The 12,510-nt window shown below is 43.2% G+C and overlaps 1 protein-coding gene across 1 annotated transcript; it reads left to right on the top strand.

The window, feature by feature from the left end:
• Nucleotides 1–456: 456 nt before the first annotated feature.
• cgrrf1 (cell growth regulator with ring finger domain 1) lies at nt 457–9,363 on the top strand. The gene is made up of 7 exons (XM_084030781.1): nt 457–632; nt 2,345–2,481; nt 3,457–3,634; nt 5,986–6,133; nt 6,282–6,389; nt 8,109–8,824; nt 9,037–9,363. Exons 1-6 carry the CDS (start codon nt 529–531, stop codon nt 8,370–8,372), a joined length of 939 nt encoding a protein of 312 aa, XP_083886907.1. The 5' UTR covers nt 457–528; the 3' UTR covers nt 8,373–8,824; nt 9,037–9,363.
• The last annotated feature ends 3,147 nt before the right edge of the window (nt 9,364–12,510 follow it).

Raw genomic sequence — 12,510 nt, 5'->3', positions numbered from 1 at the left:
CCACAAACTACATTTCCTGTTCAAACATTCAAAATAAACTTCATATCCACGCACAACAATACGCTGCTTCTAAAAGTCTAATAATGAAATACATCAGAAGATTAATGAAAATACAACTCTATACATGTAAAATAATACAATCACTGTCATTTCCAAACATAGCTCTCAGTCAGCTCCGGCAAACTTATTTGTATCTGCTTTTAATTTGAAACTAAAGATGTTACGTAGATTTGCTGTAGCTTTCACTGACTTGACTCATTTCGGTTATTAGTTTAAACAAGATGACCTGAGAATGCATCTAAAACTAAGCCTTAACCTCTTCAACATAGGTGTTTAAAATAAACGTTAAACGTTAAAATAAATATTAATGTTAAAATAAATATTCTTACATTTTTTGTAATAAGCCTGTTCTATACCTTATGAACCTTCTAGGCTACCGTAGTTCTATCTGAGGCGTTCCTGTCATGGCCGACATGGGAAGTGTTAACCAGAGGATTTTGTAATCATTTGGCGTATAAATCACATGGAATGGCAGCGGTTTTCCTTGTTACCCTGTTTGAGTACTCCCCGTTGTTTTACATCAGTGTGGTTTCTTTGTGTTTCGTTGTTACCGCCGCCATGGTGCTGGGCTGGTAAGTCATGTTAGCTCAACGTTAGCCTAACGTTAGCCACAAACCTGGCAACAACAACAGTGGCCCCGCAGGTCTCCTCGGATCTGGTCCATTTAGGGAATGTGTTTAACCTTTACCAGTGGAGGACATTATCACCTCGACAATACTACTGTTGTTGATCGATCCGGGTCCATATCTTGACATTTGTGTGCAGAGCATTTGAATTCTACATATTGCGTTCGAAGACATAGTGACTGCCCTATACTGGTAAAACACGGTTATTGATATTGAATGTTGCTATTAGCTGATCTGGAGTCAGGTGTTGTGGAAGCAGCTTTAGTCACCAAACGTCACTAACGAACTCCCAGATGTTATAAGGGCCTGTGATTGTAATGATGCACTGTTTATATATACAGCTAAAAAATGAAGGGGTCACTAACATGTAATGATCATCTAACACCAAGTCAGTTCCACTTCAGGGAAATCAATCCTAATCATTCTTTAGGAAGCACAAGTGAATCACTTTTAGCTGCTTTGGTGCAAATTAAAGTGGCAACAGGTGCAATGGAGAGGCAACAGCCAGACCTCCAGTGGGACCTGGGCTGCGGTCGAATAGTCTTTGGCCAAATCCCAAAGTCCCCCCTAAGGTCTAAGCCTGAACCCTCTTAAGACTTAACTGAAGTCACCTGGTAGATGGTTGAGTGTCATTGTCTAATAATTTATTTACTTCAGTAAGCTAAATCAAAAGAACTGGTTGATGATTAAACCAGGTGTGTAATATAATAATAATAATAATAATTATAAACTAGGTGTGTAGCCTATGATGACATTCCTATGATTTCAAGTGTATTATGCTACATGTTAAATCTTAATGTTTCTGTGTAAATGATATATTACGGAGAGTTGGCATAAAGGGCTCTAAAAGTCTGTGAGCGAGTCCTCACACACTTCACGATTTGACAGTGGGACAGCCCTAAGCCCTCGGCACTTAACGGGAACACACATCGAAGTGACACGGAAGTAAACAAGTGGCCGCCATGATAAGAGCTGTTTGAATTCTCTAAATTTGAAGGAAAGGAGCTCCAATGTTTCCTTTCTGATCTCCTTTTGCATAGGATATAATGGACCTTCCTATACCAAAGGAAAGGAGATCACGCCGACCCACAGTTCTTTGCGAGAGCAACATTTAAAGCGCACACACCTCAGCCGTTCATGAAAACAAACAATATGCTTATTTGCATATTTAACAATGACTTTCATGCAGACATACGGTATAGTAATTGGAATTGTGTTGATAAATGTCTGGACAGTGATAATTATTTAATGATATTTTTATTTATTTCAATCATGTTACAAATCGAACTGAACTAAAACCACAAATGAATTGTCAAACAGGAAGGAGGAGCTGCTGGAACTGAAGCCGGTCAGTGAACCAGCTGTTTATAAAACCAACAACATGGGGAGAAGTGGACGATGCGTTTTTTGTAGTCCATTATTGTAGTTTCTCCAGCGCAGACCCATGTCAATCACCGGTGCCGATCATCAGCTGTCAATCATCAGCAGCATTATAATGACGTAGCTTAGTGAAAGTCCGGTCGGATTCTCTGAGTCTTTTTTCATCTTTTCCTGAATACTTTTGAGTTCTCCTGTTGTTTTGTTTTCTCCAACTGATTTTTCAGTTGTTTGTTTCTTTGTTTGGAGACTAAGTGTCCACGCTTCCTCCTGCCCTCCAGGTTTGGCTTTGATGTCCCAGTGATCCTTCGTAGCTCTGAGGAGACCGACTCCCTCCTCCCAACCCCTGAGAAGCAAATGGTTCAGATGACCAATCCCTTCATCCTGGAGCTGGGCTTTGGGCCGGCATGTGTCACCGGTGAGAAGAGTCCTACAGACTGGAGATAACATCCTCAGACACTTTAAATTCAACTGACAATTTTCCAAAACTCTTAACACACCAACACACCTACCACACACTATTGGCAAAACGGTTAATTTCATACTCAAAATCACACATTGTAAACATTACTTTTCAAAATACAATAATACACGAACACAATACGCTATGTCTACCGAACACTAAAACATGTTCTCTTCAGTAAACATCAGATGGAATTACAGAAACGGCATTATTGTTTGTGTCAGGTCTGCCCTCCTACAATAGACAGTATATTGTAGAGATCATCATCTTTGAAGCATCTCTACATTTGTGTTTTGTTGGGTTTAGTAAATGCATGCAAAATGAATGACCCATCTCAGAGAAGCTTTATAGAACGTACGGTTTATGAAAAAGAAAAGGTAGAGACAGAACTACTGCAGTAAAGGTTGATTTGGACCAGGACATACTGCAAGATAACATGGTACTCGTCTTCCCTTGTCCTGCTACTCATCTTCCTCTCCTTGTCCTGGAACTAGTCTTACTTTCATTGTGTTCCTCTATATTGTTCCTTTTCCACACAGATCAGCCCAAAGAGGTTCTCTTCTACTGGATACCATATGGTCATGTGATTGAAAGAACCTCAACACCTGAGTGTGTTTCCTAGATAGGATTCTCTGTGATTGATCTATTTGCATAACTTCAATCAGCTGTTTCTCAGTAGCAATGGAAAAAAACTACATGCCATATACATGCATGTTTCAATCTAGAATATAAATAGCTGTTCACTTTGACTTAGCCTATAAATTGTTTAGATTTGAAGTACATAGACAATGAATTGCAATTGCAAATACAAAAATTCCTGTTTTATGTCTGTTGTGGAGCTGGAAGCAACCATTTCTCTAGTCGATCCTGCCTTGTAATGTATCCAGTATGAGAACTGACATCCTAACATTAGCCAACACTCCCTTGCAGACGGCGTGTCAGTGAGGCCTTACTGTCTGGAGCCCTGTGTTCTGAGCTGTTTCTGGGGCTGTGAGGTCCAGGCCCTGCAGGGGGCGCTGCAGGCCTACCAGACCGGCCCGAGGCTCAGCACCCCCCAATACTTCCAGGAGGCCCTGCACTTCTGCTACCACCACTGCCAGAGCTTCCAGTATCCTTCACAGTCATTATATAATGTGCAGCTTAAAGTGGCAGTCCGTAACATTTTCATTTAATTGTCTTATAAGTTAATATCTATCAAAGAGTGAGTTAAAACAATGGTGATTGATGTGACCCACTAATGAAAGTGCTTGTACTTGCTGCTTGTCCAAGGTCTAAAGTGTTTGACCAGGTACATTTCATTACTGCTGACTCACAATGGAGGATCAAAAGAGAAAGAAGACCATTCAACTTCCAGTCCCAAGGAAAAGATCAACAAACTAATGGAAGTGAAGAAGGAAAGTCATCAAGAAGCAAAGTGACCGCCAACGAGGGAAAACCACGGACCTCCTTTCAGTGTGGAACATTTGAAGGCATTACGCATATGAGAGACAGTCCACACTGTTGGGTGAGGGAGATGAGTCCCAGAGGCTCGCCTGCAGTTCCATCTACCGCCACAGAGGCCGCTAAAAGCAACCCATTTCCAATCTTACGGACTGCCACTTTAAAATCACCTGCTCTGATTTGCACCAAACATGGTGTTTTTAGTGTGATGGTCTGGGGCTGTTTCAGGACCTGGACAACTTGTGATCATTGACGGAACCATGATATCTTCTCTACCAGCCCTGAAGCCCGAGTGCAGTTGGGTTCTGCAGCAGGATCATGATTGAAAGCACACAAGCACGTCCACCTCTGGATGGCTCAAAAAAACTCAAATGAAGGTTTTGGAGTGGCCTCATCAAAGTCCCAACATAAATCTCACTGAGATGCTGTGACATGACCTAAATAGGCAGTACTGTCCAATGTGGCTGAATTAAAACTATTCTAAGAGGAATGGGCCAACATTCGAATTGTACCCGGGACCCTCTCGCTGTGAGGCGACAGTGCTACTACACCACCGTGCAAATCAGAAAGGGGAAAATACTTTTTCAGGGCACTGTATAATATATCATTTTTATCAAGTAGATTAGTAAGTAGATTATTAGTGTTGGCAGATTCGCTCAAGGTACACAGAGACCACACAGAAACTGTCGCCGTCAATCTGTTGACCTTCGTACTTTGGGACGCTGAAAGGACACTGGAAGGCTGCTGGAAGGACGCTGGAAGGCTGTTGGAAGGACGCTGGAAGGATGTTGGAAGGACGCTGGAAGGACGCTGGAAGGACGCTGGAAGGACGCTGGAAGGATGTTGGAAGGACGCTGGAAGGCTGTTGGAAGGACGCTGGAAGGCTGTTGGAAGGACGCTGGAAGGATGTTGGAAGGACGCTGGAAGGCTGTTGGAAGGACGCTGGAAGGATGTTGGAAGGACGCTGGAAGGATGTTGGAAGGACGCGGGAAGGATGTTGGAAGGACGCTGGAAGGCTGTTGGAAGGACGCTGGAAGGATGTTGGAAGGACGCTGGAAGGATGTTGGAAGGACGCTGGAAGGATGTTGGAAGGACGCTGGAAGGATGTTGGAAGGACGCTGGAAGGCTGTTGGAAGGACGCTGGAAGGATGTTGGAAGGACGCTGGAAGGCTGCTGGAAGGACGCTGGAAGGCTGTTGGAAGGACGCTGGAAGGATGTTGGAAGGACGCTGGAAGGATGTTGGAAGGATGTTGGAAGGCTGTTGGAAGGACGCTGGAAGGACGCTGGAAGGATGTTGGAAGGACGCTGGAAGGATGTTGGAAGGACGCTGGAAGGCTGTTGGAAGGACGCTGGAAGGACGCTGGAAGGATGTTGGAAGGACGCTGGAAGGCTGTTGGAAGGACGCTGGAAGGATGTTGGAAGGACGCTGGAAGGATGTTGGAAGGACGCTGGAAGGACGCTGGAAGGACGCTGGAAGGATGTTGGAATGACGCTGGAAGGCTGTTGGAAGGACGCTGGAAGGATGCTGGAAGGACGCTGGAAGGATGCTGGAAGGATGTTGGAAGGACGCTGGACTTTTTCTATTGTCACATACATGTTCAGAGACCTCTGCATTGAACCATCCTCAGCTTCAGCAGCAGTGATCCGCTGTGACTACAATGTCACAGGTCTTGGCAGGTTGGACTTAAGTGATGCATATTTTAGGATGTGTGTGACATTGTCAGAATAGCTATTGCCTCTACAGTCTCAAGGACACTTGGACAGTTGCAGCCAGAGGATTGACCAACAATCTTGTGGTTAAGGGTTGACCTAATCTGATTTCTGATCTAATCTCTCTTTCTTCACTCTAGCTGTATATCCTCTGAGATGATATCCTGTTATTGTTTACTAAATACACCAACCGGGTGTCCACTTCCTGTTAGTCAGTGGATGCTCCCTTTCTAATGTCGTTGTACTTTATCATGGTAACATAATACCCATCAACTCCTGATGTTGGCCTCTTTGACCCCGCCCTCCCAGTATTGCCAGTGAAGACAGAGTGGAGCGCCACACACAGATTCCTGCTGACCGCGGCATCGCAGACTTTGGGCCGTTGCCAAGGGAACGCTACCCTCTTGTGGCATTGCTGACGTTGGCCGAACCAGAAGCCAGAGACGCAAATGACATTGTGAGTCCATCTCACATTGAGACATTTTGTGTAATCAGATCACCAAACTAAAGTAGTCAACAGACAACACCGAGGCTCTCTAGAGAGAGAAGAGGGACTCTCAGCATAGAAAGGAGACATTCAATAATACAAACGTTTCGTCTTTCAGGTGGCCAGTTTGACAGTCATTCATGTTCCTGACAACAAGTACAGCCTTTCTGCTCGGGTTCTCTTCCAGTACCTTCTCACCTCACAAGGGAACATGTATGAGTTAAAGGTACGTTTCCAAAATTATTATCATTAAGATTCACTTAATTGGTGCTTAGCTCATTTATCAAGCAAAAAACCGGGGCGGGGCCATTTAGTGATAAGATAAACAAACTACTATTAAATCCTCTAAATCTTAGTCCACTATAAAGGGTCATGCAAGACCTGCAGTTATAAATCAGTCAGTATGTCGTTAATAAATGTAAGTAGTCAAAGAATCCATCTGCCTGATGAATTAAGGTATGATGCTTCAATACTTTTAACAAGTTTCCTAAACTCTTAACACAGTTAGCACAACATCCGTGTGTGTAAGCGATACAATTAACAACACGTCTTGTTGTTTGACACAAAATGCATCCAGTTAACACAAATTTAAAATGCTTGAACTTCTTTTACACACAAGCTCAACCGAGACCAAAACAATGGATTTTTACTGCCACATTTACAAATGTGTTGTGTTTTACATTGCACATTCTGCTTGTTGCACTGTTGGTTAGACGCTAACAGCATTTATTTCAGTGTAGTACTCTGTACAATGACAATAAAGCTGAATCTAATCTAAACAATGTAAAGGCTAAAGTCAAAGTGAACAGTTGTTCTTGTTGTAGATTGAAAAATAAATGTATTGCATGTATTGTCTTTCCATACCTGCTGAGAAACAGCTGATTGGAGTTATGTAAATAGATCAATCACAGAGAATCCCAGCGAGGTGTTCTTTCACATGACCATATGGTATCCAGTAAAAGAGGACCTGTTTGGGCTGATCTGTGTGGAAAAGGAACAGTGTAGAGCAACACAATTGTTTAAGAGATGGTAAAGAAAACTGTAAGATAAGATTGGTTCACTGAAGAATCAGATGGATAAATGGACTTATTCTTTCAAAGGGAAGTTTGGTAACATGAGGAACATTTTAATGTGATAACATTATATTACATAATATAATATATTTGTATATATCATTTAAATACGACATAGTAATATACATGTAATATATAGATGTATTTAAATCATAATTTGCATTATATATATATATATATATACAGATTCTCTCATGTGAACTACAGATTTCCAAAGAAACCATCAAGGCCATCAAAATTAACTGTCAGCTTGAAAAAGGCATATTTCTTATATGCACTAACAGAACATTTCAAAAAGGTCCGCAATAGAACATGCAAATATGGAAAAAAGAACAAGGAAACATTCTGCTGTGAAGTCAGAATGATAAATCCTTTTCACTCCATAGAACAACAATTCAGCTTAGTCCTCCTTTACATTCAGCCCGTTACTGAGACAGACCAGTCTGTTTACATTGTCAGAGGACAAAGCAGCACACGCCACATCTAGTGTTTCTCATGCCGACAAATTACCGGGATAATTTTAAAAAACTGCTTGGCAATCGAGTATTTTTCCATTTGTTGTTGTATTTGCCGTTTCTGTGCGTACATTGAAATTGAATCCTGGCGGCGCCACTGTATATATATATATATATTGTTTTCCAGCGAGAGCAGGATTTAAAGAAAAATATGTGCAGCAGAGGCCAATATAGAGTTACTTTTACTCCCTAGTCTACTGGATCCTACATTTCCCATAATACAACTGGGACATCTTTTCGTCAGAGTCCGTCTGATTTTAAAGGTCCCACTGTGAGGCAGGTCTGACCTGAGAGAACCTTACCAGGAGGAGGTCCCTGTGGACAGTTAACATGATCTCCTTGTCCCTGTCCCTGCAGTCTCTCTTCATGTCAGCTGAGCCTCCTGACTCAGAGAGGAGTACCGGACCCAGCAGACCCAGCGGCGAGGCCGGTCCAGCGCTGGAGGAGGAGGGCTGGTCTGAGGGGACAGCCAGAGACTGTGTGGTCTGTCAGAATGCAGCAGTCAACAAGGTGCTGCTGCCCTGCAGACACGCCTGTGTGTGTGACAGCTGTGTGTTCCACTTCCAGCACTGTCCCATCTGCAGGGCCTTCGTCCAAGAGTCCTTCACTCTGACGCAATGACTCCATAGTGAACCAGCAAGACCGCTATCATCTGGTCTTTAATCCCCGACACCAAATCTTGATTGAAGAGAGCTTGACTGTTTGCAGAGTCCTTCAGATGGACGAGACGTTCTAAAAGGTGGAAGAGAACCTGAAATGTTTCAGCAGTAAGAACGGTGCTCATGGGAAAGTGCAGCTTACGCTTTAAATCTATCCATCACAATGTTATCTCTAATAAGCAGCCGGAATGTTCTCTTATGTTATTGGAACTATGTTGTGTGAAAACATGAAAAAAAGACCTCATTCTTTTATGTTCGGATTAATGAAGCAAATCCTTAAAGCGAGGTAGCAAATAGTGATGATCACTAAGAAGACAACAGATGTATACAAATGTTTCAGCATTAAAAATGCCCAAAGACAGTGAGAATGAAGTACAAAACACTGGCTTCACACTAACGTGTGTGTGTGTCAGTGTGTGTGTGTGTGTGTGTGTGTGTGTGTCAGAGTCAGAGTCAGAATGGTTAATGTCAATCCTGACCTTAAATCAGTTGATATTCTGCGACGTGACGTGAAGAGCCGTTCCTGGTTGATATTCCTGCTGGACTGGAAATGAGATCCACACATGCGTTTGGTTATGAAAACCAAGAGAAACCACGCTTTCCTTCCAACATGAACGTTGAAGCAGCCACGAACACACTGAATGTGATGGTGGAAGCTTGGGAAACATGAAATAGAAGCAATGCCCGCTGGTTTTAGTAGATTTAGTTTGTTATGAACTCACAGAATGAAAGCAGCATTATTAGCTGAAGTTGTTTCCACATTTGCAATGTCTAGAGATATAAAACTCATGTACAGATTATTTATGTTTACTGCATTTACTTTTTAGAATATGATGCTTTGACTTTTTCTGCAGTATTTATTGACCAAAGCCAGTCATTTGCACCGCTTTAATGTGACTGTAAATGAAGGTGACTTTACTATGAACTGTAAAGAAATTTCAATTAAAAAGATTGATTTGACATGTGCCTGGTTTTTAAAAGATGAGGAAACACCAAACCCTGTGGAGTTAACTGCTCAAAATGAAAAAAAGAAGAGCAGATCCTGAGCAAATATTCAAGTTGAAAATATTTCCGGATATGTACGTTGTATATCATTTGTGTTATGGCCGAGGAGCCGTCAGTGTTTGTTGTTGCTAGCAGGTGCTGAGTGAGTTTTATTTGTTTTTCCAATGTGTTATTCCCCACAACTCCCGAGCCTCTGGGGGCTCGTCCGGAATTCTTTTCAACCGGTAAATGTATTTTTGTAGAGTATTGTGTTTGTAGTACCTGGCCTGGTTATCTTGGTGAGTACTGATGGTCTTGATGTCCATTGTCTAGCCTTGAGTGTTAGCAACATCCTCAGGTAAGGTAGGAGGGTCCAGTTGGGTTTGAACCACCTTTCCATCGGGCACTCATTTATTATTTTTGCCTTTCAGGAGCAAATATTCACAAAGCTGGATGGATGAGCTGGATGAGGCCTTGGTCTCCATGATTGTGGGAGACACCCAGCCCTTTCATATTGTGGAGGATCAGGGATTTCGAGTGTTTGTAGCCAAATTGGATCCAACCTATGTAATCCCAACAAGGAAGGTGTCATGATCTGTGTTTTTGTTATGATCTGTGTTTTCTTGGTTTTGATTTCCTGTTTTATTTTGTAATTTTGCCCTCAGTGTGATTTCCTGTCTCGTACTTCTTGGTCCTTGTTGTTTCCGCTGTCTTGACTCCCCCACCCTCTCGTGTTGATTACCATGCCTGCCCTACTGTGTTTCACTTGTTCCTGGTCAGCTCCCTGCCTCCCTGTGTATATAGTCTGTGTGTTTCCCCTGTCTCGTTGTTGGTTCATTGTCGCTGTTTGTCACTCCCTTCCTGCTGCACCACGTCATGTCCTTGGATTTATTCGTTCCTGCCTCCCGTGTCCCTTTTGTGTTCTGTTTTTTTTTTTCGTAAGTGTTTCTTTGATCGTTTTTGCCCTTGTGTTTTTTTTGGTTTGATACTTTGTTTTTTGTCTTAGTTTTGTATTTAGTGTATTATTTAAATATTTTTTTAACTGCATTTGGGTCCTCACCTCCTGTTTCCGAGTCCACACGTGACAGAAGGTGTGTTTGGTGACAAAGTTTGACAGTAGTGTTAGCCTACATGTCAAAATGTAACCAACTGTACTCGGAGTACTACATTTCCCAGGCAGACAGCTTTAAATTTGATACGTGTAAAATTTTTTCGTCAGAGTCCGTCTGATTTTAAAGGTCCCACTGTGAGGCAGGTCTGACCTGAGAGAACCTTACCAGGAGGAGGTCCCTGTGGACAGTTAACATGATCTCCTTGTCCCTGTCCCTGCAGTCTCTCTTCATGTCAGCTGAGCCTCCGTGTAAAACATCCCTCATGGAGGAATTGGGCATCAAATCGAAGGTGGCCTGTCTCGTCACTGATGGTGCAGCCAACGTGATTGCCTGTGACAAGGCACTGAGCGTGCACCATGCCATCTGCATTGCGCACACTTTAAATTACATTGTAAAGAAGGCTCTTGATGTGACCCCTGTGCTGTCCTCTATCCGTGCAAAGGCAAGGAGGCTGGTGGGGTATGTGGGTTCACTGACATTAGTTGGGCTTATTGGGACTTGATAAGTATAAAAAACTAAGCATCATCTTTTGGCATGATGTCGTTTTTGTAAGTGTCCTTGAATGTGGACATCCCCCGTTAAGCAGAATAAACTATTATGAGTATAAAAACGACCCAAAATGTGATGTTCATGCATGTGGACGCCAAGTCTAAGGAGGTTAGGAGAAGCTTGCACTTGTTCAGGAGCAGACGGGTAAACCTAAACTGAAGCTGATCCAGGAGGTGGAAACAAGATGGAACAGCACCTTTCAAACAATGAAGAGACTTACAGACCTAAGGGGGGGCTGTGGGGGCAGCGTTGGCTGGCTTGGATAGTGACATCCCTGTACTGACCTCTGAGGAGGATATTAATGTTACTGGATGTCTGTCTATCCTATCACCATTTTATGAAGCCACTGTGGAGCTCCACAAAAAAAGTATCCGCTCAAACTAAATTTTGTCTGAAGAAAGGAAGCTCTCTCCGGGTTCTCTGGCTTCCTCCCACAGTCCAAAGACATGCAGGATGGGGATAGGTTGATTGATGACTCTAAATGAATGTGAATTTGAGGGTGAATGGTTGGTTGTCTCTACATGTCGGCCCTGCGATGGACTGGCGACCTGTCCAGGGTGTACCCTGCCTTCTCCCAATGACAGCTGGGATCGGCTCCAGCCCGCCCACAACCCTGAATACAGGATAAGCGGTAGAACATGGATGGATGGATGGAAAGGAAGGAAGCTGCTTTGTATCTTGTTGGTAAGTCAAACTAATTGTAGATTTGGGTTTAGGCATTCTGTGAGTAGAGCTAGTTGTAACATTTAGTCTCGTCTAGATAGCTTGTTGTTTAAATTCTTGTGAAGCTGTTCATACTGAGCAGGCAATTACCTAGTTTCGGCCACCTCAGCTGTAGTGAATAGACACCTACCCCGATCTGCACTTGAATTCCACGGCGTCTCTGTCACCATTCCTTTCAAGCTCAACATCATAGTGATCTATCGCCCACCCGGTCCTTTCTGTGACCTTTTAGATGATATGGATGCCCTCCTAAGCTGCTCCCGATGATGGCACACCACTCGTCGTCCTCGGTGACTTCAACATCCACCCGGGAATGCTGCACTCATCTGAATTCATTGACTTCTTCTCCGCATTTGACCTTACACTCTCCCCCTCTCCACCCACCCACCGGGCCGGGAACCCTTGTCTTCACAAGATCCTGTGGCATCTCAGCACTCTGTTACCCCGCTCACCGTATCCGACCACCACTTTGTGACTGTGGAATATTTAGGAGCGTGGACATTTCCCGACTGGACTTGTTGCACAGGTGGCATCCTATCACAGTACCACACTGGAATTCACTGAGCTCCTGAGAGTGACCCATTCTTTCACACGTTTGTAGAAACAGTCTGCATGCCTAGGTGCTTGCTTTTATACACCTGTGGCCACGGAAGAGATTGGAACACCCGATTTTAATTATTTGGATGGGTGAGTGAATACTTTTGTCAATTTAGTATATTAAACATTATGGTT

Source organism: Eutrigla gurnardus (genome assembly GCF_963514095.1).
Source record: "Eutrigla gurnardus genome assembly, chromosome: 16".
Classification (NCBI taxonomy): Eukaryota; Metazoa; Chordata; class Actinopteri; order Perciformes; family Triglidae; genus Eutrigla; species Eutrigla gurnardus.
Note: the sequence above shows the minus strand (reverse complement) of the source record. Positions and strands in the feature narration are given on the sequence as shown.

Coding starts and splice junctions, on each gene's coding strand:
- cgrrf1 (XM_084030781.1), top strand. CDS start 529: ATGGCAGCGGTTTTCCTTGTTACCCTGTTTGAGTACTCCCCGTTGTTT. Junction 633..2,344: donor GCCGCCATGGTGCTGGGCTG/GTAAGTCATGTT, acceptor CCTGCCCTCCAG/GTTTGGCTTTGATGTCCCAG. Junction 6,390..8,108: donor GGAACATGTATGAGTTAAAG/GTACGTTTCCAA, acceptor CTGTCCCTGCAG/TCTCTCTTCATGTCAGCTGA.